General features: G+C 37.2%; 3 protein-coding genes across 3 annotated transcripts; 1 reads left to right on the top strand and 2 right to left on the bottom strand.

Annotated features, from left to right (window-relative positions):
- Positions 1–1,161: 1,161 nt before the first annotated feature.
- On the bottom strand, positions 1,162–6,652 carry rsph4a (radial spoke head component 4A). The gene is made up of 8 exons (XM_055227479.1): positions 6,552–6,652; positions 5,754–5,970; positions 4,421–4,699; positions 3,555–3,842; positions 2,869–3,036; positions 2,350–2,488; positions 1,865–1,982; positions 1,162–1,387 (listed from the first exon to the last, which is right to left on the bottom strand). Exons 1-8 carry the CDS (start codon positions 6,650–6,652, stop codon positions 1,162–1,164), a joined length of 1,536 nt encoding a protein of 511 aa, XP_055083454.1.
- Positions 6,653–10,832: 4,180 nt separating this feature from the next.
- Positions 10,833–17,318, bottom strand: ttl (tubulin tyrosine ligase). The gene is made up of 9 exons (XM_033979867.2): positions 17,110–17,318; positions 16,629–16,815; positions 15,766–15,844; positions 15,429–15,661; positions 14,542–14,677; positions 13,194–13,463; positions 12,527–12,670; positions 11,645–11,842; positions 10,833–10,980 (listed from the first exon to the last, which is right to left on the bottom strand). The coding sequence occupies exons 2-9, from the start codon at positions 16,795–16,797 to the stop codon at positions 10,974–10,976; spliced, it is 1,236 nt and encodes a 411-aa protein (XP_033835758.2). The 5' UTR covers positions 16,798–16,815; positions 17,110–17,318; the 3' UTR covers positions 10,833–10,973.
- A 576-nt stretch (positions 17,319–17,894) lies between these two features.
- On the top strand, positions 17,895–21,682 carry fignl1 (fidgetin-like 1). Its single transcript, XM_033979862.2, has 2 exons — positions 17,895–17,999; positions 19,744–21,682. Exon 2 carries the CDS (start codon positions 19,760–19,762, stop codon positions 21,680–21,682), a length of 1,923 nt encoding a protein of 640 aa, XP_033835753.1. The 5' UTR covers positions 17,895–17,999; positions 19,744–19,759.
- The last annotated feature ends 347 nt before the right edge of the window (positions 21,683–22,029 follow it).

Below are 22,029 nucleotides of genomic sequence, written 5' to 3'. Positions count from 1 at the left end.
TCTTTAAAGGAATTTCTAAATATCCTAAAACTCTCTTTGTGTGGGACACTTGTATACAGGCACGGGCGGTGGGTCTAATTCAGCCCTCTTCATTTTTTCCTGCCTCTTGTAGCCTGATTTTAAAGTGAGCATGACAGGTTCTTTTAATTGTTTTTACGATAGTACCTGTGATAAATATTTATCATATGCACCTCATCTAAACAGGGCCATCAACAATAACCGCTCATATTTGCTTTCAGTTTGATAACATAATTTTAATCTGCTCTGTGGCATCTGCAGAGAATGGTCCACAGATAATTATTTTTATTTTATTTTATTTTATTTGTGTTCCTTTACAAGTCTGTTTATTTGCGACTCCAGGCTTCCCATGAAAGATAAGTCCTCAGTAAATAAAAGTGGACCACTCTACTATATTTGCAGTGGGCATATAACCATCTTTCTATATGAATTTATGACTGATGATTCAAGCTTTTATTGGAGATATTAAACGTAGAAATAGGGCTGCACTGATTAATCGACTAATCATGACTAGTAATCATTATCTGGACTATACAGACTACACGTACAGAAACACCTTTTTATAATAAAGACAGTGGCGTTATTAAATACTCTTAATCCATATTGCATTTATTCAATTGCATGGGTTTTTGGTGTTGCTTCTCCACAGATCTGACCTGTACTGGCAAAGAAACATCTCCATGGAGACAGACAGGTGGAGGATCTTCCAACAGAACAGTTACCTTTTAAAATATAGTTCCTAACCACAGTGTAGTCGTTTATTCACCATTGCTAGGCTATTTATGCTTTCATAATTTATGCAGTGCACATTCACAACCATTTACACTCGACCCATTCTAAGACTGAGCATCTTTCTAAGTCACACTCTCAATGATTAATAGTCATTTATCTCCTGGGATCCAGAGTACACACTTCAGTATCATTCTAGACTTGCCAGGTCAATTCAGAGTCACAAACAGAGATGATACATTTGTATTTAATATAAAACAAAAGTCAACTTTATAAAATGCAATACATCAAAATGAACAATATACATATTCTTCATTAAAAGCAGCCTCAACTCTAATAACCATGTACTGACCATTTGAACACAGTAAACCCTTTATAATCCATTGTATATTTAAGTATATTCAAGTACATTCCTCAGTCATCCTCATCCTCTTCCTCTTCCTCCTCCATCTCTTCTCTGGCGGCTTCCTGTTCCTCCAGCGCATCCTTTAGAGCCTGCTCCTCCTCCACAACAGGGTCCAAGGCCTCGGTGATCTCAGGCCCGCTCGCATACTCCCTCTGTGGTGGGGGAGGCACAGGTGGGCTGTACCCCTCCCCTGCGTACTTCAGCCCCCAGCCAATGTAGATGTTCTCAAACTTTCTACATGAAAACACAGCAGATGGTTTTATTTGGCATAATACTGAAGCAAGCTATGGACCAGGGCAGTAACATTAATCACATGCAAACTCTGCTTCACATTTCAGTATTTTCTTAAAAATGTATCCACCTGGACCTATTCAAATGTGTGAATTTAATACGTATTCAAATTATTTAATCCAAAATCTAAATGCAATCAGGCATTTTGATTGCACAAATGTGGTATATACAAAGAATTCACAAATCATTTTTTTGCCATTTATCTGTAATTATGCATGATTCTTCTGATTAATCATTGCAGCTTTAGCAGATTTTATACAGCATAGGATCACTTGGAGATGTTCTCTGTAGAGGACATATTTTTTTTTATCTTACCTAAATAACTGTAACTATAATAATTGTAAGTATTCAATTATGATTAATCTTGTAGCCCTAAACCATGTAAAAGCCCATATACATTGTAGTGGTGAATTGTCTTACTTTCCAGTGGCATAAGCATAAGCCCCGGGCCATAGATTGGAGCGGACAAAAGCCACAGCGTGTTCTGGAGTCAGGCTGGACGATATCCTCAGAGTCCACGGAGCTGTGTTAAACAATTCTACAAGACCGATAATAATTAGACAACATATTATTTAAAAACATGAAGACTAAAATATAAATCTCTAGAGTCAATTTAGAAACAATGCAACAATGCAAGATAAATAATGTAATAAGCAGATTTTGGTAAGACAATTTTGTAGTCGCACATGCTACAAAAAGAGGATCTAAATGTTGGGTATATACTGTGACACATCCTTTTTTTGATGTAAAAACAAATTCAGATCTAATCATATCAGTACCGGCATTAACAAGTATGTATTAATCAAGCAGGCAATTTCATTATCTAGCCAACAATTCCATTTTATTGTTTGTTTTGTCTCAATTTGTTTTTAACTCAGTTTGCCAAAATATGATTTCCATTGTACCTGCATCTTGGGACAGTGGTGTGAGCAGTGGAGGGCCCATCTCTGGCTCTGCTTCCTCTGGCTCCTCCTCTCTCTCTTCCTCTCCCTCCTCATTCAACTCCTCTGCTTTCAATGTGAGGTTCACCCACGTACAACGACCCTACATAGTAATAATTCATTTTATGAAACTATTCACTCCAAAACAACACTTCATAAGCTACTGCACAATACATTTAAGATGAGGAGTTACAGTCACTTGTCTTCCTCTTAACCTTTAACTAAAAAGACAAAATCTTGAGCAGTAGATTTCCCAAATTACTCTTATAATTGAGTAATTTTTGAATATATTATTTTTAAGTAAGAGTGCTTGACTTGGCTACTCTACCCACTTCTGTAAATTGACTGTCTGTGTCAGTGCACAGCAAAAGTAAGGATTGAAACGTCAACATTTAAGTTATAAGATACATTTTCTCCACTGTAGATGTTAACAGGTGATATTTATAGTATGTTACTTAATGACATAACTAGTTTTATCCTCACCTGTTGCAGAATGTGCTGTGTGTGGTGCACCCATGTGGACAGAGACTCGGCCAGTTTGACCGCTGAGAGTCCCTCGAAGTCGGGGTTCACCTCATAACTGTCCTGAGACACCTCGTCCTCCTCGTTCCCCTCCTCTTCTTTAAACTGGTAGAAACCCTGTGGACTCACCTGCAGAGAAGAACCACGAAAAACAAAAAATTAAATTATTTGTCACAACCTGTTAAATTAGATAATGTCTATATGTTAACAAATACCAAAATATTTGTTTAAAATTATGCAAAAGTAGACTTAAAAAATACATTAAAAATAAAATACATTTATTGGGTAAATTATCTTTCAGACATGAACATAAACAGGGGCATTTTAGGGTGCTTCCACTCCTTTTTTCCTGGTTTGGGCACAGTTTCTGTGTCCTGATGTAGATTTGGTTTGGTCTTGTTCTAGTCCTGTTTTAATTGTGCATTTAGTCCTAGTTAGTCCAAATTTTGTTGTATTGACAGTGCAAGTGTGAACACATCCTTTAGCACATTTAGTTTGAGTAACAAAATAATTGCAAAAAATGAAATGTAGATTAATATAAATGCATTCTTCCCTATAATGTGAACTTCTACAAATATGTGTTGATATATCAGTATTTCAGCAATCTTCATATATGTTTTTCATAAAAATAACCCAGCGCCCCTCACCTGTGTCCCCCCTGAGATGCGAGCAATCTGGGCCCTGAGGTAGTTGGCCTCGTTGCCGGGGAAAGGTGGGTAGCTCATGACGGGAGCGTCCAGTCTGCCCGTGAAAAACTTCCTGATCAGCCGTGCTGTGCAGATCTGAGCCGGAGTGACCGCTGGGAGCCGGGTCCATGGAAAGCCTGGCTCTTTGCACACATAGTACACATATTTGTTTGTGCCTGTACCAGGGGCCTCTATGGGGACCACTGGAGGAGGTTTGTAGGTTGACTCAGGAAGAAGATCCTGAAGATCCTGAAATTACAAATTAGACATGTCCGTGTAATCTCTCAGTCGTCCAGGTATAAATCAAATCTGTCAAATGGACAAAAAGTTGTAGGTGCAATTATTCAACCCTTAGGTCGTGATTGTGCTCAGTTAAAAGTAGCAATAAGATTAATATGGCAAGTTTGTGGAGATGTTGTAGAAATATCTGTAGTTTGTACAAATATAGTGAGGAAAGGAAATAAGAGGTTTTGAGACAAACAATTGTCTTTGTGAGGTTTATTTTGTGCAAGAGAAAGAGACCAGAGAAGAAGTTATCACAGTAAATATGTTTAAGGACATGTTAAAATGTATTTTGCAATTACAGAGCCAAACCCTAACAAATAATCATAGGGTTCAACGTGTGTGGGTATTTGTTAAAGTTTGGATATTTCTTTCAAAAATCTCCCATATATAGGCCCCTGCTTTCCCTTTCAAATTAATGTATTCACTTTGAGTTGATAATGATAGTTAATTTCCACATGCTTTTTACTAGACCTGGCTATAGTAGTGCTGTCAACTTAGCCATGACCCCTCTCTAGTGTCATTTTAGTTGTACATTCTCTGACCTCCGTCTCCTCTTTCTCCTCATGGTCTCCCTCTCCAAATCTCTCCTCCGCACTCTGCTCTTCCTCCTCCTCTCCCTCTCTGTACTCCGCCTCCACGATGATATAGTTGTTCTCTGTTCCCAGGATCTTTCCCCAGAAGCGACAGCGAGGCACACTGTGAGTCTCCACCAACTGCTTCAGAGCCAGAAACACTCTCTGCAGCTCCTCACGGCCAAGGCCCACCCCGATCTGCTCCAGGTGAAAGCCCACCTCAGACAAGTTAGGCAATGCTGGCTCCACCTGCAAGAGGAAATCAGGTGTGTATTACAAGTAAAAAAAAAATAATAATAATAATTCAGATAATAAATGGCTTATGTAATAAGCAGTGATGGAAGAATACTTTGAAAATGTATTTAGCTACAGAATACGGGAATTTTAATTTTGTAACGTAAAATATTCCAAGTATTCAAAACCAGAGTACTGTATTTTGAATACTTTGAATATTTTTACACCCAGTTGCATATAAATTATAGTGTAATGATGCAACATGGGATTAAAAACAGCTTTATGTTTGTTTCATAGTTTGTTCTCCATTTATTTATCACTAATGGCAAAAGGAAAAACACATCCATCCCCCACAAAAGCATGTTTAAAATGTTTTATTTATTTTTTTTAGATAAATTTAATTATATCTAATACTGTGCAGTCTGAAGCCTAAATTGTATAGAACAATGTATTCCTTTTATTTTATAAAAGTAACTGTATTCTAAATACAACCAAGTGAACAAGTAACTGTACCGTAATACAATCACTCAAAGTTTGTATTCTGAATGTGTATATTCAGTTACTTCTGAACATAGTAGTAAGTAACTGTGATTTTAATCATTGCAATACCTTTGCTCTGACAGTAAGAAAACTCTTTTTGAGTCCAGCTTTAATCATGTTCAAATTGGATCTGTGTCGTCTTTTGTAGTAATGTTTTCTAATTGGTTTGTTACCTCGCTATAGAAAAAGATGAAAATTTGCATGTTTACTATCATTTCGTATATTTACACTGTAATTACTTCCTAGTTTCTATCACCAAATGTAGTATTAAATAAAAGAAGAATTGCATGTGCTCTATGCTGCAGAAACCTATGTAAAACACAGATGATGCGAAATGGGATAAATTATAATTTTCCCTATTTTATGTGGCCACTACAGTGCAATTTTAAAGCCAATCAATCCTTGGAAGCATCAAAAAATGTTTTGCTATGATAATTTAGTGTACAGCTTGTTTTGTGACCATAGGAGAAACTTGAGACTGGTGCAGTCTTCTCTCTCATCCTTGGTTTAGTTGTGTGGAAGTAGTCACCAGCTCATCTTCTTGCTCCTCTTGGCGGTTGAATAGAGCTCGTTGTAATTGGGCGAGTGTCTCTGCTGGGTTCTCTTCTCTCAGGTCCCTCAGAGTACTCTGTTTGTCCACGTACTGCATCCGCTTCACGTCTCTGCTGATGTCCTCAAACACGTCCACCGCATCTAGAGGGCGCTCATCCAGGATCTTCAGCAGCACCTGGGTCAAGTGGTCATACCTAAAACATAACACCAGATTAAGGGGGGAGTATACTTATATTCCCATGCCTCTGTGTTCCCAGAACTATTTTTTCACATTTAAAAGAAAGTACATCCATAACCCCTACCTTCACCCTGGTCCTAATCTTAACCATAATCTCAAAAACAGGCTCCAGGGAATGGAATTGATGATAAAAGGTAAGGTTATTTAGTTTTTTCAGTTAAGTAAAAACATATATACATTTAATCCAAATAAGTCGTTTTTGGTGCACTTGATAATGTTTACTGTAGCCTAAATGATTGTGGGCTACATAATATATAATTTGATTGGCTGCAGAATGCTAATATCTCCTTTTTATAGCATTTATTTCAGTGATAAAGTGGACTTCAAGAGGTTATAATGCAGCATGATTGCCCTGAGAAACGTGAACTACCAAGATGCTAACAAACTCGACTGCACACACTTATGCATTTTTTTTTTTAAATGTAAGAATTTTTATGCAAACAAAACCTCAGACAAGTGAAAATTAGCATTCGAAAAATTAGCTAATATCACTGTTATGTTAGCTCTGTACTTGATTTAAACGTTGTCCCTGCTCACAGGTTGGTGTTGGTCTTCGTGCTGGACTTCATGAGAAAAGCTTTAGCCACGGCTGACGCTCGTCTCTGCGGGTTGTCCTGGTCCGTCTCCTCCGCAGACATGGTTCCGATGTGTGAAAAGTACAACGATTATATTTTTTCCTTTCGTTTGAGAAGTCCGTGTAAAAACGCAGAAGATGCAGCGTGGAAACAAACTCCGAGGGTTGCTATGGTAACGGCTAGCTACACGAGCGTGAGTGTGTGCGTGATGACGTAAGACGTGAGTAAGACGTAAGTAAGTAAACTAATTCGGCAAAAAAAATAAAATAAAATAAAAAATAATGCAATTAAATAAATAAATAAAATAAAGAAAGAAAATATATTGGTACTCAAAAAGAGATGGTATTCAACAAACTTACCCCTACACTACTACCCCTCCTACACCGGTGCCATGCTGTGTAGTTGCCACGCTTAACTATAGTGTAAGCCTCTCCTTAGCACTCTTGTAAAGTATGACAATGCTCTTTTTTCTGCATCAAAATGAACCAATGTATTTAAGCCATCATCAGAAGAACATACACAAGTCATAGTGTCAGCCTTTTTTTTTTCCTTTTTATTTCCATAATATTGTTTCTGAAAAGACAAACATTCATGCAAGATTTAACAAAACACAGCATACGGAGTTAATGCCTCAAATACAGATGTACAGAGGAGAGACAGCAGGATCCATATCTTTGGTTGAAATGACTAAATGCTTAAACAAAAATACGAAAACAACAATATGTAAATTTAAGACAACATAACAACGGAGATAATAAAAAAGAGGTCAAATGATGAATAATTTTAGCTATATAAAGGTGCGTTCAAATGCAGGACATCTATTGCTCATGTCTGGTCACTTCGCTAGTTTCATCTAAGGCACCTTTCCCTTTGCAGAGATTTTCCTACAGTTTTAACACTTCAATACTGATAGGTTCCTTTCTAAAGACATATTTAAATTGGGCAGTCGATCGCATAGAAATCCTCATTAGACAAGACAATTGCAAAACACATATAACAAACTCCTACTTACAATCAACCATTAAATGATCATTCTCAAACGTATTGCAGAATTTAATAGGGACACAACATAACTTTTCTGGTAGAGGGCCTGTCACCTGCTTGTCTCCATGGAGATGTTATTGCTTTGCTTATAATGTTCCACAGTATGGGATTAAACATGTCTATTTCCATAGACACAGCTATGTGATGGCAAGTAACAGGCCAAGTCTGTGGAGAGGTGGCTCAGGAGAACTGTATTTGAATAAATACAGTATACAGTGTAACATTTCAGGAAAAAGCTAATAAAATCTCCATGGAGACTAGCAAATGGTGAACACTCCATCAGAAAAAGTTATCTAGTGCATTTTTATGTTTTCTGTATTAATTTTTTAAATCTAAAATTTGGTTTTAAGTATTTGTTCCATGTTTATCCCGCCCCACTGATGGCCAACATGGCACAGTGGCCGAGTGGTTAGCGCATTCACCCTGCAGCAAGGAAGTCCACAGTTTGTTCCTACTGTACCTATCAGCTGAATACAAGCACTATGCAAAATCCTACAACTAAGTACTAGCTTAGGATCTGGAGATGTGTCCCCCAGGTGCTGCTCTGCGGTCGCCCTCTGCCCTGACATGTTTAACCTCAGAGACACTGAAGGATGGGTCAAATGCAGAGGATTGATTTCCCTTAAGGGAGCAAATAGGATGTATTCAGTGCAGTCAAATAAAATACATAGGAAATATTAGAAAATGAATGAGTATTGGTTATTTTGGTTAAAAACGGTTCCAATAAAAATGTCCTCATATCTCAAATGTAGCCCTAGTGTTGAACATCAAAATCCTGCATTAACTTTCTGAAACACTTTCATTTTTCCTTCGTCCTTCACTCATCGGAGCAGTCTTGTAAACAAAAAATATATATAATTTAAAATATAAATAAATATTAAATTCAATGCTGTTGTCCCTTAAATTTTCAGGAAGCAATGCCTCACTCACATTTGAGGTTAAACATAAAACAAATCATAATTTAAAGTTATGACATGGCTAAGACTAAACTAGTTCCTGAAAATATTTGATAAAATGTACAAGGAGGTTGCAAAATTTAAACTACAATTTAGAGGAACAATTATGCAGTCATTTTTTATCAAACAAGAAAAACAGTAAAAAATATAACAGATCTATTCTATCACAAAAAACAACCTTCAAATTAAAAAAGATAGTTACAAAAACCCCATGAAATAATATGTTTTTAATACAAAACCCAGCGTAATGACACTGACTGTAGTGTGCATGGCTTTATAAAGTGGTGGAGTGAGGGGTCTGACTTTCTATGCAGCCGTTGGACATTTCTTTGGTAATATTTCAGAAATGAAAACAAAACATATTGACTGTAGATAAATGAAAATTGGTTTATTTATTAACCCTGTACTATGATGCTTGTAGTTAAATTATTATTAAATGGTTCTAAAATTGTAGTAAGTAAGTATTATTGCATCCCTCTTTACAATCACATGGTATTGATTTGGATCTGGTTTAGTCCTTTCACAATAAAAATCAACCACTTCATAATTTTAGGCTAAAACGCTTATAACAATCTTCAAAATTTCATCTTTAATGTTTGTCTTTGCTCCATTAGTTTACCCGATTTTCCTTGCCAAAACCTCCATAGGTGTGAAGAATTATAAAGAAATCAGATTATTCACATCAGCTGTAACTCCAGAAATCAGAAAATGAGCAGATTTCTGGTGTGCAGGTAAACATAGCCAGTGTCAGTAAATAGTTTTGGTCCACAAACACAATTATTCAGTTTGGAATTGCCTATATGTTATTTGCTTGTCTCGCCATAAAAATGTGCATCTCATTCATAAACTGCTTCATAGTACAGGGCTATATAATTTATTTTCATGGGGTCTTCCAACTATTGAACACTGAACTGATCTACTCTACTTTCATTCAAAATCAAATATTAACACACGTGTTTGTTTGTAATACTAGAACTTTTCATCAAAATACAACAAAAAAGAGGAGGGTGACTATTCAGGAGCGAACGGTGCTTCTATACCTTTGCATATTTAACTAGTACATGCCTTTACACAAACATGCTTTCTGCTGTTGACAATAACATGTCCTTAATACTTTTAAACCTCATCTTTTATCGGCAGCCATTTTGAATCTTCACTATTAACATGTAGTGTCCATAAAAAGGAAGGAATGTAGGTTTGATTCATTTTTACATTTTTTTTTTCAGACAGAGGACAGGGTAAAAAAAGATGATGCATTTGGATTTTTTTTTGTTGGAAATTGAGCTAACAAACTATTTTGTTCTTTTTAAGTCCGTCCTGATTATTAACAGATGAACAATTTGATCCACACTTTTTGAGGCCAGGAACAACAGATGAAAAAGAGCCTTTTGGCTAATTCTGGTGCATTTGCAGCAATGCGATTAATGTCCACTGTCCCTGTCAAATAAACCAATAAATAAATAAATATAGTGAAAAAAATATTTTAACTAGGCCAAAATTTTGCCTATACACAAAAGCAAAATTTAGCTTATAAACAATTTTATTTATTTAAAGTCTGGTTATCTGTTAATATTCAGGCCTATTGGATCAGCACTTTTTGATGGTATAGTGGAAAAAAATACTTTCCACTTATTTCTTCAATTTTATGTAATTTTGTGATATACACTGGCCAAGTAATTACATAGATATTGACTATAAACCCACCACAAATATCAGTATTTTATCAATTTAGTTTTCTACCAGTGATTTTCGCCTGTCCTGCAATTCCATTTTAATGTAGTGTCGTCACGATACTAGGGAATAGACTCTATATTCAATACCGATTCTGATACCACAATGATAATTTAAAAAAAAACACTCTATTTAGATAATAGAATGTCATTTTCAACATTAAATAGTAGTATGTTCTTTTATATTGCCGTACTCTGTGGTCTTATATCTGTGTAATCCCTCAGTTGTCCAGGTAGGTTTCATACTGGTCCATGGGCGTATACAAGTCTATGTGTCTTATACTTGCTCTGATTTAGCTCTAGATCATTCTAAAGTGGTAGATGTGACTTTTTTAGTATTGATAGTTTTAGTATAGATTAGAATCTGATTTTACTTTTGACAACCCTCTTTGAATGCAACCTAATGTACACTTCAGAATAGATTTGCCTACTTCTTTAATACTTAATACATAAAAACATAACAGAAAGCTACACTTTGTCAAACTATAAAAGTAGGAAATTAATTAACTCCAAGCTAAATGACCAAAAGACTATTGAATTGCTGTGGACTGGAGACACTGTAGGTGGCTAATAGAGTAGAACAGTGCAAACGCTCATTGAACAGCAGGTCGACTGGCAGTCAGTTTAAGGGGCAATGGCTGGAAATGTAAGGCACTACAGTCTTAAAAGGAAAAATATATTTAGGTTTTCAGTTTGGGAAAATACAGGGAGCACATGTGAGCCCCTTTTAAAATGCTTGTCCATATTCTTTTACCATAGGAGCCTATTGGAGCACTGTTTCTCAAAGTGTGGTGCGCTGGGTCTTCTCAATGTATTTGTCTCATTAAGAGTCAGTGTTATTTATTTTCTGTCCTCTTTTAGGTTTGATTTATGGTTTCATTCTGGTTTAGAGCTGCTTTAAATAGGATGGTACCCAGGTGTGAAAACTATTGCTTTAGGGCTTATAGAACAACAATTTCCTTTTTAAAAATGTGTTTAGTCCTGTTATTAGAAAAGAAATTGCTTATATATTGTTGCCTTGTTGTTGTATTTTTTTCCATTTGATCTATCCTAACTTATGCAAAATATGATTAACCCAAGTCTAGTAATTTACACTGGCTTGTGCGTAAATTTCATATTTTCAAACAGTTAAGGTATTTTGCCAATTATGTTAGGAATTTGCAAAAACCGGACACAGTGGCCATAGATTTCCTCAAAAGCACTTTAAAAGGGGCAGTGAGAAGAGAGTACATAGAGGGAAAAGCAGCTTGTATTTATGTTTCAGTACTGTATTCCTGTTTTACAGCTGTGTACTGTATTCCTGTATGACTTTCCTGTGTGCTTACAAGCGCGTGAATGGCCCCACGTGCAGTGGCCCTCTGATCTTGGGGGAGGAGCATGCATTTGTGGAGAGGTTGAAGGAGGTGGAAGAGGGAGAGGAGGAATACGGAGAAGAAGAGCCAGAGTCACCACTGCTGTTCAGGCTGAAGACCGGAGAGATGGCCACATCCACGATGCCCTGACACAGCTCTGAGTACAGCTTCCTAGAAAAGTAAAGCAATAAACAAGTAAAACATAAGGTAACTTCATGAAAACATTGAATTTGGAACTAAACCCAGAAATAAACCTAGACTAGACCAGGACTAAACCAGAAACAGAAGCAGACCAAACCAAGTCCACAGCAGGACTAAATATGACCATAAACAAGGACTAAAGTGTGAACTTGGTCATAACCTGATTTGGCACAAAATTAAAATAATGATCAACAATGAATTAGTTTTGCAATAAATTCAGATAGGTCAAATTACACACTCACACCCGATGATCATCACCTGTCGCTTGTTCATTTGCTTAGTTAGTTATGTTAGCTTTATAATATCAATCTGGCACCTGTTAAAATTCTTCTGTAAGAGGAGACACTCTCAGGGGAGTTTTAGCCAATCATAGCAGCCAATTGACATGCCTCTACAATAAAACCGAATGAGTAGTATCAAACTACTTCTTACTCTTGTTACCTTGTAAGCAAATAAGAAAATATAAAAAAACAAATCAGCAGGAGACATATAAGACAGATTCTCAAGATTCTTTGATTCCAGATTCTTTGAAAACTTTGAAAGAAATCAGCTTGCATTACTAGGTTACTAACAGGTGCCATATTAAAGAGATTCCCTGGATTACCCTCAGCTGCCAGTAGTATTGTGTTGTATATAAAGTCTGTGTGTACTGACTGTGCGCAGGCTGGAGCCCCATTGATCTCGATGAGCCAAACTTTGAAGGTCTCATCCACCATGAAGTCAAAGCCAAACAGCTGGAAGCTTTGGTACGACAGGTGCTTAGTGCTGATGGCAGGTTCAATACACGACAGACAGCTCCTGCACGCACACGCACACGCACACACACACACACACACACACACACACACACACACACACACAGAGGGAATGGAAGGAGAGAGACAGAATGGAAATAAAATGTGGATCATTCAGTAATTGTTATTTTACTTATCTTATTATCTGAGCAGTTTTAGTTCAAACTGAACATCGATTGATGCAAATCAAAATTTTGACAGGAAACTAAATCTATGTAAAAAAGTAAAAATAAATACCTTATTTTGTTGAAAGATTAAACTATTCTAATAATCCCTGCTTAATCTTATTTTATATATTTAAACATTACAATTGTTCTAAAATACTATTTATTTATTTTTTACAATTATATATAATGGTAAAAGTAGTAGGAAAGTACGTGGCTAAATGACAGCAATAACATTATGTCTACTGTCATTTAAGTAAATTTGCAAAACACATTCTAGTCACTTAACTTGCAACATTTTGTCACTGCCCTTTGAAAGTTAGATTTTTAATTTTAGCCCTGTCTTTTAATTCCCAAACTCACTTGATAATATGTTTGATCTGAGGTAAGATGGAGCTCTCCAGCGTGACCCCGTGGCTGTTGAGGAGGTAGAGTCTGAAGTCGGAGAAAAAAATCTCGTTGCCCTCCTCGTAGCGGCCGTAGTTCTGCGACATCTCCTTCTGGATGCAATGGTTGGTCAGGTGACTGGTCATGTCCCCCAGGTCCTCACTGTTGTAGGGCTCTGAGGAGGTACGTAGCACGCCTTCTCTGTACAGGTAAATGTTGTACTGATGGTCTACCAGCACCCAGCTCCTGGCAGTACATGACACTAGATGTTAGGACTGAAAGAAACTCCATTCCAACACCTATATTAACCTGGTCATTCCTAAACCCCGCACACCTTTTGGCCACTGCTCATTTGAGTTCTCTGCAGTGACTGGAACCACCTACAACAGACTTTAAAACTTAGGTCTTTTTTTGCTCTATCTACTTTTAAAAACTCAATCCAGAGTGTTTAACAGGATCAGTGCACATACTTTTAACACTTTTATTTCTCTAATCTGCAAATGTTTCACTGTCATTATGATTGATATGTGAGTGTTTGTATTCTGTACTGTTTTATGCTGTGTCTTGGCCAGTTGTCAAATGAGGAGGTGTTCTCAGTTGACTTACCTCGTAAAGTATTGAATAAATAAAATAAAGAATACATTTTTTAAAACGGTTGCCAGATTTTCAGCGAGAAACAAGTGACCAAGCCTTTGAAAAAAAGCCCAAAACAAGCGACCACAGTCTCACAAAATTAAGCCCAAAAAAAGCAACTAATACAAGATCAAACAAGTGCTGATTAGATGCACATATTCATCATACAATTAACATAAATAACATCTCTAAAGCATTATATTTATGCCATTTTTGGGTTCGTTCAGTGGCTACATTTACATATGTGTACATATATTTTTGGAGATGTAAATGTAATAATGCTTTTTCTAATAACATTATTTTAGCCTCTTTGCCCTTGTGCTGTCCTCATTCAGACACATATGATAGATCAGAAAGAAATAAGTTGAGTATACTTACATCAGATGTGAGGCTGCGGCATTGGCCATGACCACCACCAATCACTCATACACATACCACATTCATACCAGGTAAAGTGGGTTAAGTGTCTTGCTTAAGGACACAACAGTTTCTTTGCCACTGGCTCCCCACTGTGGCATCTGGTAGTCCCAGTCTCCCAACCAAGTATTAACCAGGCAAACCAGCCCTGCTTAGCTTCTGAGAGATCAGGCTTTGACAAGAAGGTTTGGCCACCCAATTGTCCCAAATGATTGTGACGCTATTCTCTGAAGTATATTTGTATACACGGTTCGTTTTCCAGCCTGCAACTTGCCTGATGTCAAACTTGCGGTTTCCCGGCTGCAGCAGCAGAGGCTTCTCCAGGTATTTCTGAATGACATGGACTTGGCCCTGATTATCGATATATTCCAACAGCTCAGCAGCATCATGGGAAATCAAGATACCAGCTCCTGTGGTACAAGCAATACAACTTGAACTTGATACATGTAAATTATGTGGGCTGGCCAAGTTCAACTTCATATTACAATTTAATAGCACCAGGAAACACTATTAGATTTACTCCTCCAGAGTTTATGGGATGCTGTAGGAATAACCTACAGCATCCCATAAACTAAATGAACAGTGATAATAAAAATCAATAAATGCGGGCTATTTTTAGATTCACTTGTAAATAGCAATACAGAGAGCTCTTAATGCTTTAGTGCCCTTACAATATAAAGTAATTTAATACACCCGGGGTATTATATAACCAGACACTAAACACTAAAAGTGGAATGCTTTACTGTTTTTTTTGTTTTTTTTGTTGTTTTTTTTTATCTGGTGAAACAACTATTGGAACTAAATACAGAATTGTAAAATTTGAACTACTGTACAACTCACTCATATCTTTATTATTTACTCAGTAGTCCAGCTCTGACTGGATCAACATGCATCTTATTGTGATTTATCCTATATATTCCGTTTTTTCTATTGGGCCCTTTTAATTGACAGTGCTACTGTCAACTATTTTTGTAATAAACTGCACAAATTAAAAGTGGGTTGTTTTATGTTTAGAAAATCAAGATTGAAAGCTACATTCATATACTATGATTAAGAAAAAAAAGTTACAATTGTGAACAATCATTACAAGGTAAAATATTGTGAAAATGTTTGAGGGAAGCCCTAGTCCTTATCGGTATGATTTTCTAACAGACTCTTTACCTTTCGCTCCAGCTGAAGATTTTGCGATCCACACTGTTCCGTCTCCACTCTCCTTCTTGGCATTGTATGAGGCGAGAAACACCTCCCTCTCGTCGGTTTTGGGGTTGCTCTTTAAGTGGCTGATGCCATTAGATGCCGGAGCCACAGGTGTGTTCAGGTTTGTGGGATAAATAATGTACGATTCAGGAAACCAGTTACAAGAGTCCCGCAGCTCCGGACTGGTCTTTATTAACCTGATGGATGGATGAGACAAACAATGTCAGTGTTAATGCTTTTAAATAATTAAGTGGAGGCATTAGAGCTATAGATTTTTGTTGTTAAGAAGGATGATACCCACTTGACCAAAGAGGCCTTTCTGCAGAGCTTGTCTGCCCCCCTGTAGTAGTTCACGAGCTGCACAAGACCTGGTTCATGACCTGAAAACAGGAATTGTAATATCCATTATCTTGTATATGAGTGTTTGTTACCCTAATAAGTGGCATACACAGTAGTTTAACAAGACATTAATATTACTGCTATTACTATTACACATTTCCTTAGATATTGTAGAGAGTCGTCATGTATAGAAAGTTATGATGAGCTGTTATTTTACTAAACAGACAAATTCTGTCATGTTTTCTAGATCTGCAGGTTATGCTTTGGTAATACCATTGTATTCATGGATTTCATCTTCCTGTTATACATAACATTTTGAGGACCATTCAAAAAATAGGATATTTTGTTTTAAACTGTTAATTGCTATGACAACTGCCCAAATTTTCCATAATTCTGAAACCCATGGATTGCTTAACAGTGAAGCATTAGGAATACTTCAGATTGTATTAACATACTATTATGTACTATATTTATTTGATGTAACATGTTAAGGGTTTAATTTTTACTGAACTTGACAAATTGTTTGATTGATTTTTGTCTGATCAATTGCCTTGGTAAAAGTAATATTTGAAAACATTGCAATTGAAATAGCTACTAAATAAACCAAACTCCAAACCTGCTGATTAGCAATCCTTTAATATTTGTTTCCTGTAAATTGTATTGCTTATTGGAACTACTAGAATAGATATGTGCCATGGGAAAAAAATCTATTCACAAGGGTAAAATGCATTAGCCATAGAAGTAATTTAAATGTTATTACATTTTCAAGCCAGCAAATAGGTTGGATTAGTAGCATAGAGCTAGTCAAATCATGCACTTACTTACCTAAACGTCCAAATGGTAGTCTGTTCCTCTCCCCGAGCATCAAATTAAATCTGGGATTGTCTTTTTTCAGCCTCTTCCAGTGTCCAGTGGCGAGAAGGATCTTTGAAACTTCTGCATAGACGGTGCTATTGTCGTCTCTGCTCACAAACGTGTACAATGGACCGCTCATAATTCCCAATCAATGGATCTAATGGTATAAAAAGGTGTCTATAATATTGCTAGTTTTGCGGAAAAGCTGTGGTCATTGCAGCAAGCGGACACTGGGCTATCTTGTCTTTTCGTGGCATGATGATTCAGTCATATTCACTGCAATCAAACTAGTTATTAAGCTGTTGTATGCCAATCTAACGTTATAAAAAGTAATTAAAGACATCTAATGCATAAAGAGGTAACATACTGCATATTCGCTGCTACAAAATTATATTAAATTGCCAGAGAAGGGTGTGACTACTGCTGCTGCTGCTGCTGTTACCGTATTCACTGTGGGAAGCTGGTCCTGTCTACTTTCATTGGCATCCCGACTGTTTTTTGGGTGTAAAATAATGCGGCTAAAGCTAACGACTCTAATCAGGAGCTGTTAAAAGTGTCTAAAAATTATTACGGAGACGTTATAAGATGATAAAAGTTAGCTAGCCAAGCACAATTAAACATGCAAGCGAATATTTCCACCCGGCAGCATGTTTTGTCCGCAGCTGCTGTCATCCGCTGTAAACACTGGGATCCGCGACTTTGGGTAATGTAGTTTTTATTTTTACTCAAAACGTCTCACCAAACTACTTTGCATAACATTTATCACGTGATTCAAAGCAGTAACTTGTTCAAATGTAGAACAAATAATAAGGGCATTGGTTTTGAATGCATGACAATTCAGATAAATGATAATGAAGTAAGATGAATCATAAAATAAACTACGACTCCCACAAGGCATTGCGAAAAGAGAACGGCTTCCTCGATTAATCTACACTATGGCCACTAGATAGAGCAAAAGTCCATAGAAGGAGTAGAAACTGGACTGACATGTAAAATATATGTTAAAAAATAAATAATAAAAACTTGAATGAATTAAAGTTTAACTACATAAAACGTACGATTTAGGCTTTGATATACTGTGATACTTTTTTTTTTTTTTTAAATAGACAATCTTATGGTAAACAAGATGTAGGATAATATTAATTTAGACAACATGAAAGAACGTTTATTTTTCTTGAGCTAAAAAAGTAATTAACAGTTAAAATGATACTGTACCGGAAGTCGTAGTGCAGGGCGCAGGAAGTAAGAGAAAGCCGTGGCGGGAACAAATCAAAACAAACCACGTTAACTTTTCTCAAGCTACATTTACCTTTAACTGTAAGATTCAGAGGATATTTGACAGTAAGTATGGTTTCACTCCCGTTTGGTTGTGTCAGATTCCTTATTTAGTCAATGCAAAGTCATTACTGTATGAAAAGTGCTTTGCTAAAGATTTAAAACCCCATACGAGACCAGATGTTGAGAGAAAAATGCAAAATGCTACACGGTGCTTTGGCTATTAAGTGCAAGTACAGTAAACTGCCATCTATGTAATGAGATGCTGTTTATAGAGAAAAAGAGGTGTACAAGGACAAAGTGAAGTTAACTTAATGTGCAAGATACTTATATTTCAAAGATGGAAAACATGTCTTATGTGTTATTGCAGCTATTATGTAAATCAAACTGGTGGGTGGTTAGAGGTGTCAATACCAAGTCTTCCTGCCTTGTTTATTTTGAGAAGAAAACGTACGTAACGTAAGAAAAAATAATTTAAATTGAGCAAAAATACTAACTTGCTTTATTGAAACGCACGTGTTATTTCATATTGTGAAACACTATAATTACATTTAGTTGCAAAATGCTTAAAAGTTCACCATGTAATGATTCTGGTGGAGTAGACTTTTCACGATCACACATTTTAAGGAAAGTGGAAGAAAATATAGACTTTAAATGATAATATTGAAACTAAATTATGTCACTGACACAATTAACCTAAACCACCACAAAAAACTATTGTAAATGACAAATATTGTTAAAAACATGAGCTACATTAAATAAATAGCAAAATAAAATACTTTCTTAGTAATAGTAATACTCAGTAATTAGTTTGAATGTATAATGAGTCATAGAAGTTATTTATTCAACCCTTTACACCACAAAACTTATTTATTGTCATAAATTGCCAAAAAATTACAAAAAATGTCTGTCTAGTCCAAAGAAAACATACCCACAATGAATACAGACCCCCATTATTGTTCCATCTGTCATGTATTGACGATAAGTTGATATAGTAATTATCGTGACAGGCCTATGGTAGAGGGTCTGCTAACTGCTTGTCTCCATAGAGAATGGAGTGTTCCGCAGTATGGCATACATTTTATCTATCTCCTTGGAGATAAGCCCACTGGCACCACCAGTGCATGTTAAAGGTCATTTCTGGGGAGGGGCAACCCTGGTCACAGTAAGAATGGGTATTTTTCAAGACATTTTTGACCAGTACAAACACCTGCAATTGATTGTGATAGATAGATACATTTAATGTCATTCTGTAGAAGCAAAAAACTTCTCTGTGGAGATAATCAAGGTGGTGAACCTGCACCAATAAAGTTATATGGTGCACCTTTAATTATCATTTTTCTAATAAATTCACTTTTAATACGGCTCAATTTCAATCTCAAGTATAGCAATTATGTATAACTATTGCTTCTTCCTATAGTAAACGTCACATATGTCCTACCTCAACACCGTTTACAGTGCACAACAACATTTCTGGAGTTATCAGATTGTTAAATGTCATGTAAACAGTTGTGATGTGAGTAATCTGATTTCTGATTGTCTTTATTAAATCTTTTTCCTTGTCAAAATTTACTTTGTAAGGTCCATTCATTAACTGACACATGTCACCAGTTTTTGGTGATCGGGTTTATTTTGTGTGTGTGAACACACACATTGGTTTGCTGGATTATCTGATTTTTACTAACCATGTAACTGTACAAACTGAATCCCCTGTACCTGGAGGATCTCACTGAGGTTGTGTGATTACGTTCAGGTCAGAGGTCACGTTTGCTCCTGTTTAATTTTTCATGTGTCCCTTCTTCTCTTTCAGCGGGAACAGCCCAGGCATGAGCAACCCACACCTGGACGAGTGGCAGAGGAGGTCCTTTGACATTTCATCTGGCACCAGCACCCCTCAACAGACGGCCGACTCGTTCAGAGCCCACATCTTCGACATTCAGTATGCATGGGCAAGCCACCAGCTAACTCAAGCCGCGCAAACCAGGCTGCTACGGACATACACCGAATGCTATGCTGCCGTGCTAGACTCGGATGACCCCAAAAATGGGTTAAACAACTATGCAGAGAGCGCCTTGCATTTGGCCAGAAGTCAGAAAAACCACAGTGAAAAGTGGGAGTCGGGGCTAAGCTTGGAGGGGCTACTGAAGATGCCATGCGTGCAGAAGATGGTACAAGCAAAAAGTAAAGTGAAAGAGAAAACGATAAAACCAGAGGATGAAAATATAACAGTTGGACAAGATGGCCAAAGTTTGTCTTTTCCAGTAAGAGCTGAGAATGCAGGTTTCACATCAACAACACAGCAATATACCATGCCAAAACAAGCCAGTAGTACTTCCATGATTGCAAGTTCTTCTTCTACATTGGAGCAAACAAAAAGCTTTGCAGGTAATTCAAATACTAGACACACATCTCACCCTGTGTTTGGTAATCCATCTTCAGCTCAGAACTCATTTTCGGGTCATCCTAACTACCATACTCCTACTTTTTCTAACCAAAACACTCAACCTACATTGCCAAATTCATCTAAACGAAAGAACTTCTACAATTCTGAAGCGGGAGAGACCAGTAGAGGGCAGTATGGCGGACACACCTCTGCACCAAAACCGGGGAGCAATTTCAAAACTGCTCGTGAACAATTAATCGTTGACCAACAAAAAAAATACTCAAATCCACAACAGCAAAGAGGGCAGACACCTGGTTTGGCAGCAGCTATGAAGAAATCACTAGGTGCTAATCGATCACGCGGAACTTTTTCTAAGTTTGTGTCACCTCTGCCAAGACAGGAAGATGAACAAAATACATCTGCCAACAACAACATGAACCAGGATGGTACCATTTTGGATGAACGTTTGAAAAATTTCGAACCAAAGATTATTGAATTAATTATGAGCGAAATTATGGATCACGGGCCTCCTATAACCTGGGATGACATTGCTGGACTTGAATTCGCCAAAACAACAATAAAAGAAATCGTGGTTTGGCCAATGTTGCGTCCAGATATCTTCACCGGGTTGCGAGGTCCGCCAAAAGGAATCCTACTTTTTGGACCACCGGGAACAGGCAAAACGCTAATTGGAAAATGCATCGCTTGCCAATCTGGAGCTACCTTCTTTAGCATAAGTGCCTCATCACTAACTTCCAAATGGGTGGGAGAAGGTGAAAAAATGGTACGCGCTTTGTTCGCAATAGCAAGATGTCACCAACCAGCTGTCATTTTCATTGATGAAATAGACTCCTTGTTGTCCCAAAGATCAGATAGTGAGCACGAATCATCCAGGAGAATCAAAACCGAATTTCTGGTCCAACTTGACGGCGCGACGACAGCAGCAGACGATCGAATTTTAGTTGTCGGGGCAACGAATCGCCCTCAAGAAATCGACGAAGCTGCCAGAAGGCGTCTAGCAAAGAGACTGTACATCCCACTCCCAGAAGGAGGCGCAAGACGGCAAATTGTGACCAACCTGATGTCCAGAGAAAGGAATAATTTGAGAGAAAGTGAGTTGGATAGTATTGTAGAGGCGACGGAGAGCTTTTCAGGAGCAGATATGACACAGTTGTGCAGAGAGGCGGCTTTGGGGCCAATTCGCAGCATTCAGTTCAGTGATATAGCCACGATTTCGGCAGATCAGGTGCGACCGATCACTTACGCAGACTTCCAGGAGGCACTGAAGACGGTGAGGCCGAGTGTATCTAGCAAAGATCTGGAGCTGTACGAGAACTGGAACAAGACCTTTGGATGTGGGAGATAGAGGAACTTGTTTCCCATTAATACAGGGGGCTATGGTGTCTCCCCATAGTTTAAAATTCTACCCCATAGTACAACATAGACCATATTGGCACAACAAAATTAGACTTTTTTGCTCATTGTATTATCATAAACGTATAAAAGACCTTAAAAATTAAAGATGGACAGTAATTTTAAACTACACAGTTTGAATTGTACTAGTCCTGGTTTAGTCCTTCGCTAGTCCAGGTTTAATTCTTGATTCAGTCCCAGGTACCTTAAAACCATAATTACATGGATCTTCTCATTGACACCTGTATAGTTTACATCTTCATGAATTATTTGAGCTGCTGTTTTCAGACTCAGGCATGT

Source organism: Periophthalmus magnuspinnatus, chromosome 15, assembly GCF_009829125.3.
Source record: "Periophthalmus magnuspinnatus isolate fPerMag1 chromosome 15, fPerMag1.2.pri, whole genome shotgun sequence".
Taxonomy (NCBI): domain Eukaryota; kingdom Metazoa; phylum Chordata; class Actinopteri; order Gobiiformes; family Gobiidae; genus Periophthalmus; species Periophthalmus magnuspinnatus.
This window is presented reverse-complemented; position numbering and strand designations above follow the sequence as displayed.

Bases quoted from the DNA above. Each gene is read 5' to 3' on its own strand.
- rsph4a (XM_055227479.1), bottom strand. From the start codon at position 6,652: ATGTCTGCGGAGGAGACGGACCAGGACAACCCGCAGAGACGAGCGTCA. The intron at 5,971-6,551 runs GTGAGCAGGGAC...GTTATGTTTTAG, and splicing joins ACGAAGACCAACACCAACCT to GTATGACCACTTGACCCAGG. The intron at 3,037-3,554 runs GTGAGGGGCGCT...TCTTCTCTGCAG, and splicing joins GCATCTCAGGGGGGACACAG to GTGAGTCCACAGGGTTTCTA.
- ttl (XM_033979867.2), bottom strand. From the start codon at position 16,797: ATGAGCGGTCCATTGTACACGTTTGTGAGCAGAGACGACAATAGCACC. The intron at 14,678-15,428 runs GTAAAGAGTCTG...CTTGTACCACAG, and splicing joins ATCTTCAGCTGGAGCGAAAG to GAGCTGGTATCTTGATTTCC. The intron at 13,464-14,541 runs GCAAGTTGCAGG...ATGTACTGCCAG, and splicing joins AACCGCAAGTTTGACATCAG to GAGCTGGGTGCTGGTAGACC.
- fignl1 (XM_033979862.2), top strand. From the start codon at position 19,760: ATGAGCAACCCACACCTGGACGAGTGGCAGAGGAGGTCCTTTGACATT.